A 14,688-nucleotide genomic window follows, 5' to 3' on the forward strand; every position below is an offset into this window, starting at 1 on the left:
TAGTCTTTTTAAAGACCTTTATTAAGATGTTTCTCACAAATTAGGGAAAAGCTTTTTTACCTGTAAGAGAAAAATCCTTATTTTACAACACAACTGAAAAAACACCAATGAGAATTTGGCAATATAACTGTGATAAACTCCAGAGCTCCTGGTTTCCATTTCTTTCAACTACACTCTAAAGTAGTACTCAAAGCTTTCAGAAAGAATACCAGACCTAGTCACTCCTAAAATGATACATAATAGCATTAAGATTGCTCCTTTAACTCCTCCTGTGTTAATACATGTACACTAATATAGCTCAAACATAAATCTTACCTTTCATATAAACAGAGGTTAAGATTAAATCTTATATATGATATTCTTTTGGAAACAAGATTACTAGTACCAAAGAAAGCAGAGTAGAACAAAAATGTTACTAATTAAAGAACCAATAATTACTTTTTTACTTCAGATAGCTTCAAATGTTCAAACAATATTTTAAAGACTTTTATATATAGGCAACATTTGGCCTATTTTTCTTTTATGAGAGAAATGTACGAACAGTACCCTTAATTATACCCCTGCAAATAGGGCATTTTCTTAGAGAAGGGGCACATTCCTGGCATACTACCAGATGACCACAAGGAATGAATACAATAGAAACTTCTTTGTCCATACACACTTTACAAGTTCTTTCTTCTTGCAACCTTCTCAATTGTTCTTCCAGTGACAGACCTAGTAACAACAGAAACTTCCATTAAAAAAAAGAAAGGGTAATATTTCATGTTGGTCGTAAGTCTTAATTTTGTTTTACCTGAAACATCTTCTGTTGGAATATACTTCATATTCTTTTCCACTGAGGAAAGAAAAACATACAAAAAACATCACTTAAATAACTCATTAAAAAAAAATTTTTTTTCAAAAAAAAATGAAATTTTGTCACGTGCAACAACATGGATGGACCTGGAGTGTATTGTGTTTAGTGAAATAAGTCGGAGAAAGACATATACTCTATTTTATCACTTGTATGTGGAATCTAAAAAATAAAACTAGTGAATATAACAAAAAAGATAAAGACAAAGATATAAAGAACAAACTAGTGGTTACCAGTGGGGAGAGGGAAGTTGAGGGGAAGACAAGGATAGGGGGACTAAGGGGTACAAACTACTATGTATAAAATAAACAAGCTACAAGGATTTATGGTACAGCACAGGGAATACAGCCAATATTTTATAATGCCTACAAACAGAGTATAATCTACAAAAATTTTGAATCACTGTGCTGTACACCTGGAACTAATATAATATTGTAAATCAACTACACCTTAATTAAAAAAAAAATTTTTTTAAGGCATCACTCTACCAAATACAAGACTGCTTCGTCTACTACCTATTATTTTTCACGTACTATATCCTGAACAACACAGATTCTAGCTATATATCATCAGAAATTATTTAGCCATGCTACTTGGGTAATAGAAGACTTCACTTTTTTAGAACAAGTTAAATGTACATAGTTTGCTAATTGGATTCGTTTTGTTTGTCAAACACAAAGATAACCATAATCCCAAGAATTTCTAAAATAACTTTACCAACAAACTCACCAAATAAGTTCTTATATAATGTAGAGTCAATTTCTTTAAGACAGTTCTTGAAGATGTTGGCAGCACCATTTCCTTTAACTAAAACAGTATCAATCAGTTCTCTTGCTTGCAAAGGTATCTGTGTTTTTTGTTTAATAATATCATGTTCCTGTTTATTAATTACATTGGCCTTTAAAAGATTATCCAGGAGAGGAAGCACACACGTCAACTGTTGAAAGAGAGCCATTCTATTCCTCCGAATCAAGGACAAATCATCTTCATGTTAAAAAAAAGAGAAAGAAAGAAATCCATTAGATTATAAACTGTTCCAGCTACACTCATATACTAACAACCAACCCTATGAACAATTCAGACACTAAATAAATAGGAGCTGGAAAAAGAAGGACAAAATTACTCCTCTGCAGTTTAATGTCTGTCACTTGGAAAACTTTCAGAAGATTTAGCTAAGGCATATTATATATAAGTACACACATGGTCTCTGTTTTTTGTAACGTATTAAAGTCTATATATTTACCTGTCTTAGAACCCTGCTTTATCCTGCTGAAAATAAGCAAAGAATTTTAGAGGGCAGTATAAATTTGCCACCTCTGTACTTTGCCCCCATGGAATTAATACTGACCTCTCTTTGCATTATATCACTTTACTTTTATAAGCATTTTCATATGAATTGTCTCCTTTGATAAAAAGATCCTATCAATTAAACAAGGCAGGTATGACTGCTTCTCATTTTCAGATAGGGAAAGAAAGACTCACAATATCATTAACTGTGACCTATCCAAGGTCACAGAAAGAATCAGTTATAGAATCAGGTCTCCTAGATTAATGTCTTCAACTCCATGTTTAAGAAGCAGTAAAAGCAGTGTTGAAGAGTTTGAGCTGTAGAGTTAGGACAGACCTAGAGCCCCACACTGGCTTAGCCACTTACTAGCTATGTGCCCTAACCTCCATACACCTCAGTTTCCTCATCTGTAAAATGTAGATCAAAGAGTTGTAAGGATTAAATGAGATACATGTGAAGTATTTATCACAATATCTGGCACATAATTAGCTACCAATATTGTCTTACAAAGGTCTAGGTTTATAGCAATGAAAAAAGACTGCATATGAATCAAGCCTAATCTTTTTTAAAAAGCACAAAATCCATTGTTAAATTTCCTACATTTATGGAATATGGGCATAAATTCCTAAAGTATTTTTCAAAAAGTTCCTCTTCCAATGCCCACAATCACCATAATATTTAATTGCCTGCTTTCAACCTTAAAAAAAAAAAAAGTACATTTCTATATTTATAAGTTTAATGAGAAATAAAAAAGTCTGTTGTAGAGTTGTGGGGGAAAAAAAGACCATTTCCTTCCCCTTTTACTTCTTTCTAGAAGTCAAACGCTCTATTCATCTCAAAATTATGAAATTCCCTTCTCTGACCACAACTTAGATCCTTCTACCTTAATAATTCACCTCACTACTAACAGTTGTTCTTCAATCTCCATGTCATTCCCAACTACTAACACAAGAGCTGTCTCCTGGCTTTGCTTACTTCCCATTCTAGTCTAGATGTAGTCAGGTGTCTCAATGATCTTCTCTTATTAGCATCCTAAATTCTTCCTCCCTATTCCTTTTCTGACTTGTTTGCTTATTAAGAAACATTTTCAAATCTGTAATTCAAGGGACTTCGCTGGCAGTCCAGTGGTTAAGATTCTGCAGTTCCACTGCAGGGGGAGTGGTTCGATCCCTGGTCAGGAAACTAAGATCCCACATGCCACTCAGCCGAAAACAAAACAAAGCAAACAATGACAAAAAATCCATAATTCAAGACTATTCATTGAACCTTACAAAGAACAAGAAAGTCACAAAACTATGGTGACCAGTTTTATTAGAGTGATTTCATTTAACCCGTGTTTTATTACTGGTTAACAATCTTTAAATCTTTTCACTCTCCTCAGGCCCTTTCTTTCACGAAGCCCTTCCCATTTCCCAAATAAATCTACTTAAAAATTGTTTTTGATGTCTTAGGCATTGTGCTAAACTGTTTTACTTGTAACATCTCATTTAATTCCTACAGCTGCCCCATGCAATTTGTACTGTTATCATCCCCATTTTACAGAGGAGAAAAACTGAGGTCTGGTTAAACTAATTGCCAACCTGGTAACTGACAGAGCCAGGGTTTAAACACAAACCTGTCGCAACTAGAAATCAGACTTCAAACACTGTGCTACATGGCCAAACAATGAGGTTCTCAAACTATTCCCATCGTTACTTAAAAGCTTAAACCGAGAAAGTGTCTTCCAACCCAAATGCCCCAATTTACACTATAAATGCAACCTTCACCTCTGCTGGCCCTTTAACCCTATCTTCTGCAAACTAGTTTCCACAGCTAGTCTATAAGCTCCTTGAAAGTAAGCACCATGAATAGCACAGTATTTGGCACAGGTGCTCATCCTCAATTAACATTTATTAAAGGAATGATTACTCAAAAGATTTGTTTTGGGAGTCTGAGGCTTAACATAATCTGGATGAATACCAAAATCAGTTCTCTACTATCTTTGGACTGGGCAGGTGCTTCTCATCAAAGCCTAGGATTTCATCATGGGTTCTATTTTTTGTATAAGGATCACTAAGCAAGGATTAGACAGTCAAATACCACGTTAAGGATATGATTTGAAGGAACATAAAAAAAAAAAAAAAAAGTAGAAATAAGACAGGCACCCAACTATAAAATCTTGCTTTTTCAAAATAGTTTGAATTTGTTAATGTATGAGGAAGAAATGCAATATAGCTCAAGAAAGGAATTATGCTAAAATCCTCTGATTAGCATAAATCGCAATCTTCTTGGAAAATAAACATGCAAAAAAAAAACTGTAGTCAGTGCTTCTCGACTAGGGTGATACATTGCCCACAGTGGAGAAGGGGATGTGAGGTTGGAAATGACTGGTGGCTGCCACCAGCAGTTAGTGGACATAGGGGGATGCTCACTGTCCTGCAACATGTGAGACAGTCCTATGAGCCCTCAAAGGAAGTAATGCAGGTGACTAACATTCCCAAATACCTGATGCTGTTTCTTCAGTTTGTCTTTCCTTCTCTTCTTCTCTATTTTCATCTTCAGCATTAAGAAGTGCTGACACAATATCATTAACTGTCCTGTAATTCTCTCCAGTTGTTAGGATTTTACTCTGAATTGTCTGCTTTACCAGGCTTCTACTAAAGCCCATTTCCAAGGCAGCTTTAACCACAGGTGTATTCATCATGACTGCATCATCTGAAGAATTTTCTCCAGGTCCAAAATGAACAACTAGTTTAAAAGACATGTATTTGTATAAATTCCATAAATATAAAAATACAGAGAACAATAATGACTATGATACAGTCTTTAGTGCGGATTATATCCTGGTAAGGGAGATGAGCTATATGCACCAATTACCTATAACTCCAACAAACGTTTGAACCTGATAAGCATCAAATGAGAGTGTAGTAATAGGCTGTACTTTTAAAAAATACCACTTCCCACATCCTAGACCTACTTAATTAGAGACTCTCAGGGATGGGGCATAGGAATATTCTAAATATTCCTCAAATGATTCTGATGTACAGTCAATTTTGGAAACTGAGATGCTACACAAATTTAAAAGTGAAAAATTATCTCAACTCAGCTAGAAAAGTGGGGGAAATCAACAAAAACTTCATGGAAAAGATGGCATTAGAGTTTGAACTTACAGGATGGACAAGACCTAGAGAGGTGGATAGATGAAACAGAGAATAAAATAAACAAAGATGGGAAGAACAGTAAAGTGGAAGACTAAATTCACACAAAATATGTCTAAAAATGGGTAACAAATGTGATTAAAGAAGTAATATGATTTCAGATAGTGACAGATGTTCTGAAAAAAATAAAGCAGTATAAGGTGATTAAAACAAACTAGGAAGCAGAAGGACAATTAGGATAGGGTGATGAGAGAAGCATTTTCTGAGAACAGGGTCAATGCTAGCCAATATGGCACTTCAGTGAAAATTACAAAATGACATCATTCTTCAAGACACTTTACTGCCATCTGCTGGAAAACTGTTTTATAATAAAAATAAATACACAATGTGTATGTGCTCCCTTGCTCGAACATATGTGGAAACACTGTCTGAAAAGAGAACACGCCAGAACAAACACCTGAAAGATAAGGAGCTATGGGAATATCTAAAAGAAGTCTTTCAGGCAAAGACAACAGCAAGTATAAAAGCCTCAAGTCAAGAGAAAAGCTTGACATATTCAAGAAACAGAAAGGTGGTACAAAGTCAGAGACGAGGGTGATACCTAGATCATGTAGAGCCTTTTCAGGAGTTTATATTTTATTCTAAGTTTGCTACAATATTCTAGGAGGGTTTTAAGTAGGGTACTGATAAAACCTGATTTGTTTTTTCAAAAGATGATTCTGGCAGCTCTGTGATAAACTTTAATGAGGTAAAATGGAATCAGGAAGACCTGTTGGGATTTTATGACAAAAAGTCATAAAATGACTTTATGGCATTCATGGCAGCTTGAATCGGGTTAATAGTGGTAGAGATGGAGAGAAGTGATAAGATTTGGGACATATTATAAAGGCAGAGATGAAATGACTTCTAATAGATTAAATATACAAAGTAAAAGGAGGAATCAGGGATGATGTCTAACTTAAGTCAACTTTTGACCTTAGGAAGTGAGTGCCATTAACTGAGTTGGGAAGACCAGAGAAAGAGCAAATTTGAGGGATGAAGGATGGGGAGAAAATGTTTGCTTTGGTTATATTAACTCTGAAACACCCAGTATAACCAAGTAGAAATTTAAATAGGTAGTTGAACACGCTAGTCTGCAGCTCAGGAAATGGAGAAATACATTTGGGTTGAATGTTGAGAGGTACTCCATCATTTAGAGGTTTGAAAAAAGAGTAACCACCAAAGGAAATTGTTCATGACCAACCAGGGAAATAGGGGAAAACCAAGAATGTGGTGTCCAGGAAGCCAAGTGAGGAACATACCTTAAGAAGGATGCAGGAAACTAATGATAGCAAGATTGCCGGTTAAGATGCCCCCAACTTGTATCCCCACTCAACAACATTTTGGAATCCATCCAAGGACAGAAGTGCCTTTGTGGGAGGCTTTGGGATTTAGGTATAAGATTATGAAACCCCAGTGTATTTCAAGACCAAGGAGAGCCATTTTGAGAAGACTGGCCTGTACCAGGCACCTGAATCCCTGACCGTGGTCCCAGCTACAAACCCAAAAACAGCTCCGTATCCATCAAGACTCAAAGGAGAAGGTCTTTACCTGCCAAAACCAGTCAATAAAGACTGCAAGCAGTGTTTGCTCCCTCAAATGCACAGACACCAAGGCAAGGCTACATAAGAATATCACACAAATCAGGCACATATGACACCATCACAAGAAACCAATAAAGATCCAGAACTGACCCCAAAGAAATGGAGATCTATGATTTGCCTGACAATGAACTCAATAGAGTCACCTTAAAAAAACTCAACAAAACTCAAGAGAACAAAGATAAACAACTAAATGAAATGAAGATAACAATGCATGAACAAAATCAGAAGTTTAATCAACAAATAGAAACCACAAAAAAGAATCAAACAGAAAACCTGGAGCTGAAGAATACAAGGACAGAACTGAAAAAAATCAATAGAGAACTTCAACAACAGACTTGCTCATGCAGAAGAAAGAATCAGAGAACTCAAATGGAGATGATTTGAAATTAGCCAGTTATAGGAACAAAAAGAAAAGAGAATGAAAGAGTGAAGGAAGCCTACATGAATTATAGAACACCACCAAACGAATGAACAGTCAAATCATGGGAATCCCAGAAGACAGAAAAAAGGGAAGAAAGCTTAAAGAAATAACAGCTGAAAACTTCAGCTCCCAAATCTTGGGAGAGATATGGATATCCACAAACAGTAAGCTCAAAGAACCTCAAGCAAGATCAGCCCAAAGATTACTCCAAGACACATTATAGTCAAAATATTAAAAGCGAAAAGACAAAGAAAGCATTTTGAAAGCAGCAAGAAAAAAATGACTCCTCACATACAAAGGAACCCCCTAAGGCTATCAGCACATTTCTCTGCAGAAACCTTGAAGGCCAGGAGACAATGACTTAATATATCAAAGTGTTAAAAGAAAAAAAAAATGCCAACCAAGAACACTGGCAAAACTGTCCTTCAGAAATGAAGGAGAGATAAAAACATTCCAGACAAACAAAAGTTGAGGGAGTTCATCAACACTAAACCTGCCGTACAAGAAATGCTAAAGTGATTTCTTCAAGTTAAAATGAAGAGACGCTAAGTAACAACATGAAATAAAACTTACTTACTGGTAAAGGTAAATATGTAGTCAAATTCATAACACCCTATACTGTATCTCTAGCATAAGTTAAAAAACAACAATATATTTTGCACAGCAAAAGAAACCATAAACTAAATGAAAAGACAACCCACAGAATGGGAGAAAATATTTGCAAATGATGCGACCGACAAGAGCTTAATCCCCAAAATATACAAACAGCACATGCAGCTCTATGTCAAAAAAACAAACAACTCAATCAAAAAATGTGCAGAAGATCTAAATAGACATTTCTCCAAAGACGACATACAGATGGCCAAAAAGCACATAAAAAGATGCTCATCATCACTAATTATCAGAGAAATGTAAATAAAAACTACAGTGAGGTTATCGCCTCACACCAGTCAGAATGGCCATTATCAAAGTCTACAAACAATAAACGCTGGAGAGGGTGCAGAGAAAAGGGGACCCTCCTACACTGTTGGTGGGAATGTACATTGGTATAACCACTATGGAGAACAGTAGGGAGGTTCCTTAAAAAACTAGAAAACAGAACTACCATATGATCCAGCAATCCCACTCCCGGGCATATATCTGGAGAAAAGCATAATTTGAAAAGAAACATGCACCCCAATGTTCACTGCAGCACTGTTTACAATAGCCAAGACATGGAAGCAACCCAAACGTCCACTGATAGAGGAATGGATAAAGAAGATGTGGTACATACATACAATGAAATATTAGCCATAAAAAAGAATGAAATAATGCCATTTGCAGCAACATGGATAGACCTAGAGATTATCATACTAAGAGAAGTCAGAGAAAGACAAATATCATATGATATCACTCATATATGGAATCTAATTTTTTAAAAAATGATTTAATGAACTTATTTACAAAATGGAAAGACTCACAGATTTCAGAAACAAACATGGTTTCCAAAAGGGAAATGTGGGGGGGGGGAGGGGTAAATTATGAACTTGGGATTAACATACACACATTACTATATATAAAATAGATAACCAACAAGGACTTACAGAGGGAACTCTACTCAATATTCTACAATAAACTATATGGGAAAAGAATCTGAAAAAGAATGAATATATGTATATGTATAACTAAATCACTATGCTGTACACCTGAAACTAACACAACATTGTAAACCAACTATACTCCAATAAAAGTTAAAAGAAAAAAGAAATATTTATAGAAGAAAACATAAAAATACAAAATACAAAACAATATTATTAACTATAATAACTTGTTACTGGATGCAGAATATAAAAAGATAAAAAGTATGACATCAATAGTGTAAAACATGGGGTGAGGAGAAGTAAAACTGTAGAGTTTTTGTAAATGATTGAAGGTAAGTTGTGATCAGCTTAAAATAGACTATTGTATCTAAGATATTTTACATAAGCTTCATGGTAAACACAAAGAAAAAACCTATAGTGCATACAGAAAATATAATGGAGAAATTAAAGCACACTACTACAGAAAATAAATCAGAAAGGAAGAGAGCAAAAGAGGAAGAAATGAATGAAGGAACTAAAAAAACAGTCAGAAAACAATCAATTAAATCATAATAAAAAGTCCTTATATATCAATAATTACCATACCAATAATTATTTTAAATGTAAATGGACTAAATTCTCCAATCAAAAGACACAGAATGGCTGAATGGATTAAAAAACCCCCACAAGATCCAACGGTATGCTGCCTACAAAAGAATCACTTCAGCTTTAAGGACACAGAAAGGTTGAAAATGAAAAGATATAAAAGGTGTTCTTTGCAAACGGTAATCAAAAGTAATGAGGAGTGGTTATACTTACATAAAATAAAATAGACTCTCAGTCAAAATCAGTGACAAGAGACAAAGAAGATCACTGTATGTAGTGATGAAGGGGTCAACTCATTAAGAGTACATAAAACAATTATAAATTTATATGCAACAAACACTGAAGCATCTAAATATTTAAAGCAAATATTAACATAACTAAAGGAAGAAATAGAGAGCAATACAATAATAGTAGGGGACTTCAATATCCCACTTTCAACACTGGCTAGATCATCCAGACAGAAAGTTAATAAGGAAAAAGGAGACCTGAATAACAGTATACACTAAATGCCAGATGTGGCTAAAATTAAATTATAACCAGAAGATATATTTCCTATCCTTGCACTAAACTACTACGTACCTGGCAGATACCTAATATCTAGCCCAATTTTCAAATCATGTGAACTGGGCCTTTCCAAACATGCTAGCTTATACAAACATCTCCTCTTTGGAGGGCTTATTATTTGCTCTTCTCATTTGGTATTCCTTGAAGTTGTTTTTCTTTTGCACTTGTCTTGTCTCTCCAGTGAGAATGTCAGCACTTCAGGAACAAAAACTAGAATACTTCCAAGAATCCTCTAAAAATGTCATGAATCTTAGTAGATATATAATATTTATTAACTTTCTAGCACTTTTTTCTATGATGTCAGAAATCCTTTGTTTACATACTTTCATTCTTAATATTCTTACAAAAAAATCCTATTCTATATTTGGAATATTTTCATACATACTTGGTGGATCAGCATTTTCATCTCCAGGAGTATCTGAAGTTGACAATAGCTATGAAACAGGAGAAAAAAATAATAGGTAAAACCAGAAATCTCAAACAACCTGAACATAGCAACATTAAGATAAGTTTATCTTAAGCACTGTACACACACTTTTGAAAACATACTTCAATTTGCTATGTTTTACTTTAATCATCATAAAACATTTCCTTAAACATCACCCAATTCCAAATTAGAATTCAAGTATTTCTCTAGTTTCAAGAAAACAGGAAAAAGTATTAATGGTTTCTCATTCCACTTAAAAAGTCATATTTCAGCTGAATCACTCTCAGAGATTCCAAACTGCTAACAAGTTATTTTGTTTGTTTTTCTCAAAAAGATGGAGGAGACACTAAAGACTCTTCTCCAACTCCACCACAAATTTGTACAGTGGCAGGTTGAGTGATTTTTCAAATAAAAGGAAAAAACATTCTTTTTTTAAAAGCCCCTGAACAAACATGTCCATTAAGATGGACACAAAACATGTAACTATAATTAATGAGAAAACAGATGTAATTGTCACTTCTAATCATATTTTGTAATTATTATTTAGGAGAATTCAATGTTGCCAATTATAAAAACATATTTACCTGTTCAAGAAGATGAGGATACCTAGCTTGAATCTCATCAACAAACTCCTGCCCTTTCATGCGTATCAAGAACTCACACCTAAAACATAAGAGGAAAATTTTTTAAATTCTTTTATACCAAAAATATAATCTGATTATTCTAGAAAAGTGGCTTTCAAATTCTTTGATTGTACCCCAGAGTACAAACATTTTACATCACAACCTAGTACACATACACATCTAACAGGAACAAAAATTCTCATACAATATTACAAATTCTTACTATGCACTGATACACTGTGATATTTTGTTTGATTACATTAATATAATCACAACAATAAAAAGGTCTGGACCTCAAAGGAGCACAAGCTAAGGCTTGAAAAATGCTATTCTAGACAATTTACTTTGGGGACTTAACATAGTTTCAGAAACTGTAATTTGCTATTCCTAAAATGTGATCTTTCACAAAATATCTGCTACTCTTTCTCCATTGTCCACTCTACCATTATACTTAAAGCACAAACCCTCCCTCCAAAAAATAGAGAATCAAGTATTTTCATCTATACATAATGTGACAGTGTTTCCCAAATACTTGTTTTCAAACTACTAGAATTTCTCAACGGTGTTCCAGGAAGTTCATATAACGTTTCTGTTTCTTCCCTTTTGTTTTTTCAACAAACGGTGCTAGACAACTCGATATAATATGCAAAAAACAAGCCTTGATCTATGTCCATAGTATACACAAAAACAAACTAAAAATGAATCATATGCCTAAATACAAAACCTGTCAATGTAACTTCTAGAAGAAGACACAGGAGAAAATCTTTTTTTTTAAATTTTTTAAATTTTTATTTTATTTATTTTTCGCTGTGCTGGGTCTTCGCTGCTGCACACGGGCTTTCTCTAGTTGCAGTGAGCAGGGGATCCTCTTCATTGCGGTGCACGAGCTTCTCATTGCGGTGGCTTCTCTTGTTGCGGAGCACGGGCTCTAGGCACAGGGCTTCAGTAGTTGTGGCTCACGGGCTCTAGAGCACAGGCTCAGTAGTTGTGGCGCACAGGCTTAGCTGCTCGTGCATGTGGGATCTTCCCGGACCAGGGATTGAACCTATGTTCCCTGCACTGGCAGGCAGATTCTTATCCACTGCACCACCAGGGAAACTCTAGGAGAAAATCTTTTTGTCCTTAGCTTAGGTAAAGATTTCTTAGCTAAGAGACCAACAGCACAATCAATAAAAGATAAAATTGATAAACTGACATCATCAAAATTTAAAACTTCTGCTCATCAAATACACTAATAAAAAAAAGGAAAGACAAGCCATAGACTGAAATGCTGCAAAACACATCTAATACAGGACTTGTATCCAGAATATATTGAGAAGTCTCGGAACTTAGTAATCAAAAAAAAAAAATTTAAAACAGACACTTCATCAAAGAAAATACAGTTCCAAGGATGAAGAACCCACAGATACAGAGGGCTGACTGTACTATGTCATATGAGGGACTTGAGCATCCATGAATTTTGGTTTCTTTTTTTTTTTTTTTTTTTTAATTTCTGCTTATTTTTATAGTACTCTTTATTTATTTATTTATTTATTTTATTTTTGGCTGTGTTGGGTCTTCGTTTCTGTGCGAGGGCTTTCTCCAGTTGCGTCAAGCGGGGGCCACTCTTCATCGCGGTGCGCGGGCCTCTTCACTATCGCGGCCTCTCTTGTTGCGGAGCACAGGCTCCAGACATGCAGGCTCAGTAGTTGTGGCTCACGGGACTCGTTGCTCCACGGCATGTGGGGTCTTCCCAGACCAGGGCTCGAACCCATGTCCCCTGCATTGGCAGGCAGACTCCCAACCACTGCGCCACCAGGGAAGCCCGAATTTTGGCTTCTTGAGGGGAATCCCTGGGAGTGTCCTAGAACCAATCCCCCACTGATACTGAGGAACAACTACATACAGATGGCAAATAAGAAGCTCACCATCATTAATCATTAAGGAAATGCTAATTAAAATCACAGTGAAATACCACTACACATCTATTAGAAAGGTTAAAATCAAAAAGACTGACAATACCATGTGTCATTAAGAATCTGGAACTCTTAGAGGTATCATACATTCCTGGTGGGAATTTAAAATGGTACAGCCACTTCAGAAAACGATTTGGCAGCTTCTTCTGAAGTCAAAATAGTAAACAAAACTTGCCATCCAACCCACTAATCCCACTCCTAAGTATAACATTTACCTAAGCAAAACAAAAACATATGTTCACAAAGGTTTATTAATGTTTAGAGTGGCTTTATTCATTATTGCTCCAAACTGGAAACAACCCAAATGTCCTTCAACTGGTAAATGGGTAGATTTAGTAGAGATCATGTAAGCATGCTCAAGACTCACGTTCATCATGCAGAGAACACAGCTTGTCATTGTTCATGATCTTAATATAGTTCTAAATTATTTTTATTCTGGGACTAACTTATATTCATAACGACTAAAGACAGGAGGTATAATGAACATTGGCTGCCCCGTATTTCCCCCTTCTCCAATAAATTCTATGAGGACAGAGACTTTTGTCTGTCTTATTCACTGATATATTCCCAGCATCTAAAATAGTTATCAGGGGGATATAGGGAAATAGGTGAAAGGGATTAACAGGTACAAACTTGAGTTATAAAATAAATAAGCCATGAGGATGTAATATACAGCATAAAGAATATGGTCATAACATTGCAATAACTCTGTATGGGGACAGATGGTTACTAGGCTTATCATAGTAACAATTTCATAATGTATGCAAATATCAAATCACCATGTAGTACACCTGAATCTAACATAATATTGTATGTCACATATTTCAATTAAAAAAAAAGATATTAGAAGGGAAAAAAAGATCCTCATGATGATGTTTGATTTCCCATCACTACTTACAACTACTTATTTCTAGGACTCTCGCCTTCAGACAATGCTGTTACTGTCATGAATTATCATGCTCAATCGAAATGAATCCCAGTATTCTTCCTGGTGTGCTGCAAAATCTGCATTTGTCTGCCTATTAATTTCATTTTCAACCTCATACGTAATGGTACCACAATTTTTGCCTTTCACTTTAATTTGGTTCTTCTTTCTTTTGCTTTGGCTTGATTTTTTATTTGATTCCACACTGTCGTGTAAATACCAATACTGATGAAAATAGGAAATTCCTTTTGTATATAGAAATGTAAACCCTATTATCTCTTCTTTTGAATGATTATTACTAAAAATGTTAAGAGGGAAAAAATAAAATAAAACAGTATCCAGTAGGCATACAAATATTTAATAAATGAATAAATAAACTGTGTTAAAATACAGTGATAATGATTATCCACTTTGGTTTTTCATTTTCTGAGATTAAAGATTATCCACAATTGAAATTTGTTGCTTACAAAAAGCACTGCTGGCCTTTTCCCTTACTTAACCATCGAAAACAAAACATAAATTACAGAAGTAAACCAAGATTTTGTTTGGTTTTGTTTTATAAAGGACAAAATGCAGCAACTGAAACACTGTAATTGGAAAACTGTTTCTGTCTTTTTAATACAGTATTAAATTTCAAATTATATGTACATACTCTCAGAGAGCCAAGCACAATCAAATCATTTAAAA

The 14,688-nt window shown here is 34.9% G+C and overlaps 1 protein-coding gene across 3 annotated transcripts in view; it reads right to left on the minus strand.

The window, feature by feature from the left end:
• Positions 1-14,688, minus strand: part of BIRC2 (baculoviral IAP repeat containing 2) — a 21,091-nt gene continuing 6,403 nt past the window's right edge. Inside the window, exons 4-9 of one of the 3 annotated variants that reach the window (XM_082409942.1) lie at positions 11,083-11,161; positions 10,457-10,505; positions 4,626-4,868; positions 1,583-1,837; positions 794-835; positions 1-714 (exon numbers count right to left, since the gene is read on the minus strand). In XM_082409942.1, coding sequence (XP_082266068.1) covers positions 521-714; positions 794-835; positions 1,583-1,837; positions 4,626-4,868; positions 10,457-10,505; positions 11,083-11,161 — 862 coding nt within the window. In that variant the 3' untranslated portion in view covers positions 1-520. The remainder of the gene's footprint in view (positions 715-793; positions 836-1,582; positions 1,838-4,625; positions 4,869-10,456; positions 10,506-11,082; positions 11,162-14,688) is intronic. The other 2 variants (XM_082409944.1, XM_082409943.1) reach the window with 2 other exon arrangements.

The sequence above is a fragment of the Balaenoptera physalus genome (genome assembly GCF_965194825.1).
Source record: "Balaenoptera physalus genome assembly, chromosome: 10".
Classification (NCBI taxonomy): domain Eukaryota; kingdom Metazoa; phylum Chordata; class Mammalia; order Artiodactyla; family Balaenopteridae; genus Balaenoptera; species Balaenoptera physalus.